The sequence below is a fragment of the Populus trichocarpa genome, chromosome 1 (genome assembly GCF_000002775.5).
Source record: "Populus trichocarpa isolate Nisqually-1 chromosome 1, P.trichocarpa_v4.1, whole genome shotgun sequence".
In the NCBI taxonomy this organism is placed as follows: Eukaryota; Viridiplantae; Streptophyta; class Magnoliopsida; order Malpighiales; family Salicaceae; genus Populus; species Populus trichocarpa.
The window spans coordinates 26,810,531-26,817,123 of record NC_037285.2 but is presented as its reverse complement, the minus strand read 5'-3'; the positions used below and the strand labels follow the sequence as shown (position 1 = coordinate 26,817,123).

Genomic DNA, 6,593 nt, shown 5'->3' with positions numbered 1-6,593 from the left:
GGATATTACAAATATACATGGGTTAGGCTTATATTACTCATCTTCATATGTCTGCATTTAGAGATGGACATACAACATGGACTGTAGATGTCATGACACCTTTAATATTGTATCTAATTTTCATACCTTGCACCGCCATTAAATTATAATTACCTTCTCCCTCCCCTATAGAAAAAAGATAAACTTTTTTTTTGTTACTTTAAAGTAATCTAATAAGAAACCTACTAATAAGAACTTTAAAGCCGAAACATGTTCAAATAAAATAAAATAAAAATAAATACTCATTCCATAAACTATCAAATATAAAAAGAAAAATGAGTAAAATGTATACAGGTTGGGTTAGGTTGACCGGGTTTCAAAAATACTGACTCATCACCCGACCTGTGATATTTATTTATTAGGTTTTTGATCAACTATCATTACTATCCACATAATCTGGCTTCGACGGATTAAATTAGGTTAAATAATGCAAATATTATAGATGAACCGATTTTTTTGAACATCCTTACATTCTGACTCAGTTGGTACCAATATATTTTTTTTTTGGGGGGGGGGTAAATATTTTCTCAGCTTGAAAGTTTTTTTTTTTGTCTATTTCTTTTCCTATTTTGTGTTATTAGGTTTTTCTATATAAAAGGTTGTAATTGTCTTTTGACAAGTGATACTTAAATGAATAAAAACTAGGTATTATGAGAGTCTCTTTTTAATTATAGTGTTCTTAATTGTTGAGAGTTTTAACTTATAACAAACTCAATTATATTTTGCTATCGGTTGTGTTGGTATCTGATGCGAATGTTATTTTGAGAAAATAAATATTTTTTGTAGTTATTTTTAATTCTTAGTTTTATTAACTTCGGGTTGATGTTTTTTTTCTATTTTTTTTCTTTTGTATTATTATTTTTTTCTAGTTTTTTGTATTTGAGGTGTATAGTTTTTCTATTTTTCTAATTAGTATTTGAAGTGAATAGTATTTGTCTTTTTTTTTTGGGAGGGGGGGGGATAAATATTTTTCTCAGCTTGAAAGTTTTTTTTTCTATTTCTTTTCCTATTTTGTGTTATTCGGTTTTTCTATATAAAAGGTTGTAATTGTCTTTTGACAAGCGATACTTAAATGAATAAAAACTAGGTATTATGAGAGTCTCTTTCTAATTATAGTGTTCTTAATTGTTGAGAGTTATAACTTATAACAAACTCAATTATATTTTGCTATCGGTTGTGTTGGTATCTGATGCGAAAGTTATTTTGAGAAAATAAATATTTTTTGTAGTTATTTTTAATTCTTAGTTTTATTAACTTCGGGTTTATGTTTTTTTTCTACTTTTTTTCTTTTGTATTATTATTTTTTTCTAGTTTTTTGTATTTGAGGTGTATAGTTTTTCTATTTTTCTAATTAGTATTTGAAGTGAATAGTATTTGTCTATTTTTTTTTTTGGGAGGGGGGGGGGGGATAAATATTTTTCTCAGCTTGAAAGTTTTTTTTTTCTATTTCTTTTCCTATTTTGTGTTATTAGGTTTTTCTATATAAAAGGTTGTAATTGTCTTTTGACAAGCGATACTTAAATGAATAAAAACTAGGTATTATGAGAGTCTCTTTCTAATTATAGTGTTCTTAATTGTTGAGAGTTTTAACTTATAACAAACTCAATTATATTTTGCTATCGGTTGTGTTGGTATCTGATGCGAAAGTTATCTTTAGAAAATAAATATTTTTTGTAGTTATTTTTAATTCTTAGTTTTATTAACTTCGGGTTTATGTTTTTTTTCTATTTTTTTTTCTTTTGTATTATTATTTTTTTCTAGTTTTTTGTATTTGAGGTGTATAGTTTTTCTATTTTTCTAATTAGTATTTGAAGTGAATAGTATTTGTCTAATTATTTAATTTATTCGTTATCTATCGTTACCGGCTGGCGTTAATATTAGGAAAATTGATGTAACCTCATCCATTTTGATAATTCCTTATCGAGAATGCTAATATTGTGATTTACATAATTTTAATCTCAACTATATACAAATGTGCGAAATTCATAGTCAAGTTTGAAATAGCTCACGAAGTTCCATCAATGCTGCTGATAAAAAGAAAAAAGAAATCTCAAAGCAAATATAATCACAAATAAGAAGAAAAGAAGAACACATAATCTGATAAGAACCCTTTAATCTTTTATCTGATCGTTGGATTGAGTTTACATTTGGCCAGAAAGTTCCAGCGATTCAGTTCTATAAGAGACCGCTTGATTTAATTTTTAATGCATGGGGAAATATACGTTAATTGGAAAGGTCGCATAATGTCTGATGATCAATGCATGACTATTCAGCACGAGCTAATCTGATTGTCAAATCATCATTAGTTCCAGCAATTTTCTTACACAATCCTACATGGAACTATCTCTTTTTACAAAAACTGTATGAATTGAATCCACGAAATAGAAAAAAAATGTATTCAGTGGATCGTAGAAAAGGTTTACGTTGACAGAGAGAGTCTGCAGGTAATGCTCATACTGCTCAAACTGTAAATATCTTCCTCACTTTCTTCAGGCTCCTACGACATATGGGGCAAACGCCAACCTCTTCAGCTATCCTGCAGTGTAAAAAATGTACTCCGTATCATATTCCTCTAATTCCAAAGAAATTGCATTCAAATATGTGCAGTAAAAATACTTCAGATTTTTCCTCTTTCCCTTATCCTTGATGGGTCAGTACAGGAATGTTTGAAGTCATGACAGTGAAATTTAAATGAAACCCACCTATTCCTGATTCCTATCACCAACAACTAAGGCAGTTTATAAGTACCTTGTTCCACAGGTAAAACAAGCAGCACAGTGGCCACATGGAAGAAAGAAGCAGTCCCTCGGGGCATCGAAGCAAATGACACAAAGACGGCGCAGATTTTCCCCTTCTGCCACTGATTTTCCTTCTATACAATTTACTGCAAGCCACTTTTCCAGATCCTCCTCTTCATGTGAATTGGAATCATAAGATGAACCCCAGCTTGAGCTGTCATCGTCTTTTTGAGAAAGCAACGGAGTTCGTTCAGATTCTATTTCTCCTGCTTGATATCCATCTCTGCCGGGAGGTCGGAACATATTACACAATCTCAAGGCTAACAAGAGTAGGACAGTCATCACACCTGCGTGTGGAGTGCCAGCTGATGTAAAGATGGGGATTTTCTTTTTCAGTTGAATAGAAATGATATGCATGGCCATTAAAATAACCTGATCCAATAATATATATGATCCATCTTGGCCCATAAGACAATTTGACATACCAGTCTTCATCTGAAGCACCCTGAAAGAACAGTAATTTGTTATTCATGGATGGAAAACAAACTTTATAATCCATGTATTGCTATATGGGGATGGAGCAATGGAAGAAGTAGTGTCTATATATGGAACATACATAATGAATACAATTACAGATTACTTATGGAAGCATTAAAGACAATAGTTCAGGTTCAGTGATCTATTGATCACACTGTTCCCTTCGAATGCTAGAAAGGCAGACAAAACTGCAGATATCCATACTCCTTCCAAGATCTATGGGGGATGTTCTGATAATATAATATTTAGCTTAACAAACCAATCTGATTACATAAGAATATGAGAAGCACAAGAGGAAAAGGAAGAAACAGGATGTTAGCCTTGTACCTCAGCAGGGCCCGGGGACGTAAGGACAGCAGTAGTTGTCCCCATGAGAAACAGCTGTAAACTGCATAAATGATTACTGAGGGGGCAACTGTAATATGCCTGACTTATGTCATAGATTAAAGATTTCACAATGAACTTCAGCTCCACCTGTATAATGCCGAACCAATGGATATAAATCATCTAATGTTGTTGTTTATATTGTTCTAAAAAATAATAATTTGGCGGACATGTTTATACGAAGTAGTGTTACGTGAGGCAAAAAAACAAAAAGAAGAGAATGACACACTGATTATTAGGAAAATGCCAGACGCCGCCACAAAAAGAAAAACAAAAGAACTTCACTCTCACAGCTGATTTGACAAGCTCAAAAATCGATATACGCAAATCTACTTCGAACAAAAAGGACTTGAATAATTAGTCCATCATGATCTTTAGATCTTAAAAATGTACCAGACCTTCACTTCCTCGGAGTTAAAATTTCCCACAGCAATATAATAAGAAGATGATGTTGGAATTTCCTGTTGGATGTTACCACTTCCTGTAAAGATGACAATATCAGAACCACCTATTCCATGGAAAGAAATTTTTTTCTAGAAGAGAGACAACTTCAAGTATTAATACTACCATTTATGATATTCCAAGACAAAGTTGTGTTAGGGTATGATGGATCATCTATCCACTCAATAAGGCTTTCTGTACCTGCAGGTTTAGACAACAAGAAAAGGAAACAAATAGATAAATGAACTAAAGACATAAGTTTTCAATGTTTAGTTGTGCATATAAATTTATTGAAAAACTACGCTTGATCATAGCAGTACACAGAAAATGTTGATGATAGGCCTGCGACTCTAAGCAAGACGACAATAGAACAGGAACAGTTATTGGCATGATAGAAGCTTATATGATACTGGAAAAAGAAATGCCTGTGATTAAGGCATATGCAGTGTGAAGAGTAGGGGAGACAGTGATACACCTGCTCCCATAAGTATCAGATATAAATGTGCTGTGATGGTCCATAGTAAACCAAAGCAAACAATAAGCTATTCCAACAGGATGGTTCCAGGTCTTCCAGACACAATTGAAGAGTTTACAAACTCCAAAAGAATTTGCTACTCATAATATAACAGGAAACCACGAACAAAGAATCTCTTCTTTGATTTTAAAGAAGAGAGAAAAAATGTAATGACCATCAAATTCTCTGGCTATAAGCAGCAGGAAAAAGACCTTGGGCAATCACAAGGGACAAAGGAGTGGCGCCAAGGGATTTAATACTGTAAGAGATGTCCACTTTAGACCCTTTGTTCAGAAAGAGCGCCCACTCCTGCTGATAACAGTTCATAGTCAGTGGAGTATGGTTTAAAATAGTTGTAATTAGTTAGCACATGAAAGCAAGGTACATTAATAATTCACAAGGAAGGTTTATAAAAAGAGGGAAAGATTTGCCTTGTGAAAATCCTTTGGTACAACTGCATCATGTTGTTGCGTCCAGGTGATTTCAACATCCAAAGGCGGAGGCTTGTAAAATCCATATAATATCGGTCCAGGTTTTGGCTTACCTAACTCCCCTGCCTGTTCAACAAATCAAATGAGATTGGCACTACCAATAATAGCAGCAGAAAAATCAAACAAAAACCCAAAAAAAAAATTACTTTAAGAGACTGAACAAATAATGGGTTAGGTTGTACAAGGCGTGAGCAATTCGGCCCCAATTCCAAGCTCACAGATCCATAGTATCCAAGAATGATGGTCAAGGAAGCTGCCGATGATGAAACAATATAGCATAATCACAGAGAGTCGACAACAGTACTTATCAAAGCAATTCAAATTAATTAAATTAAATCCTTGCTTAAAATTAATCATTAACAGATATTTAACAATTTAGATTAAAGTAAAAAAATGGAAAAGCAATTTAGAAGGAGAAGAAACGAACCAAAGAACCAGAAAGCAATGAGAACAGCTAGGCATGACCAAACATCATCTCTCATCTGATTAGCTGCTGCGTTGGACATGGATATATTTAAACGATAAGACACAGCAGAAGAAGGGTGCTCTCTTTCTTGTTCTTGGTCGTGGTGATGACCACCAGAGTTACCCTCGATGTGTACTGACTCGTCATTCTCTTGTTGATTTTCTTCGACGACGAGATGAGAAGCAGAAACTGATGACGTAGAGGGACCATCAACGTAAGTTGATGCAAAAGAAGACGTTGCAGGTACAAGTTGATGCTGTTCGTTACGTTGTGGTTCTTCCATTGATCCGTGACAAATTAATTTACGAGCGCTCAAAACGTGAAAGCATACAGCAGCATACTATAGAGAATTCCCAAAAAGAAAATGAACAAGCAAGTAGATAATTCTACTCTGTTTCTTCTGTAACTGGAGTGGGAAATAGGAAGGTCGGCAGATGAATTGGTGACGTGACGGCGGTTGTGGGATTGGGAGAACGCACTTCGGACTGTCTCACCTAGCAGCCTTCTCTTCTTCTCCTCGAGAATGGTAGTTAATAGTTATGTCCTGTCGCCATTGACAGTTAGTTGAATTCCCCGCCCGGCTGTCAACATCAGCAAATGTCACGTAATAAAGGTAACTTTGTGTCCCTCTTTTTCTTTGGTTTAGGTAACTCCTGTAGTTGGTTTGCAAATTTAGTTCTGTTCTTGTATGAAAACAGTTGATTTTCGTCTCCCGAAGTGGCGCGCACCAACTCAAACAGCGACCGGTAGTTAAGTCAGAATGTTGGGAACAAACATATTAAAGTTTGTTCGGTAACACGTTTCAATCTCATTTTCAAAATGGTTTTGAAAGTTTTTTTTTTTTTAAAAAATATTTTTAATAATTTACTAATATAAAAAAATTATTTAAATATATTTTTAATTAAAAAAAATATATACCGCAATTTATTTGCTTAATGCATTTATTAAACTTATAAATGATGAATTTTGAGAGAAAAATATTT

The 6,593-nt window shown here is 33.7% G+C and overlaps 1 protein-coding gene across 1 annotated transcript; it reads right to left on the bottom strand.

Moving 5' to 3' along the window:
• Positions 1-2,287: 2,287 nt before the first annotated feature.
• Positions 2,288-6,133, bottom strand: LOC18109489 (E3 ubiquitin-protein ligase APD2-like). The gene is made up of 10 exons (XM_052450062.1): positions 5,572-6,133; positions 5,291-5,397; positions 5,085-5,210; positions 4,866-4,962; positions 4,266-4,340; positions 4,097-4,179; positions 3,642-3,788; positions 3,210-3,282; positions 2,788-3,124; positions 2,288-2,575 (listed from the first exon to the last, which is right to left on the bottom strand). Exons 1-10 carry the CDS (start codon positions 5,891-5,893, stop codon positions 2,500-2,502), a joined length of 1,443 nt encoding a protein of 480 aa, XP_052306022.1. The 5' UTR covers positions 5,894-6,133; the 3' UTR covers positions 2,288-2,499.
• Positions 6,134-6,593: the final 460 nt, after the last annotated feature.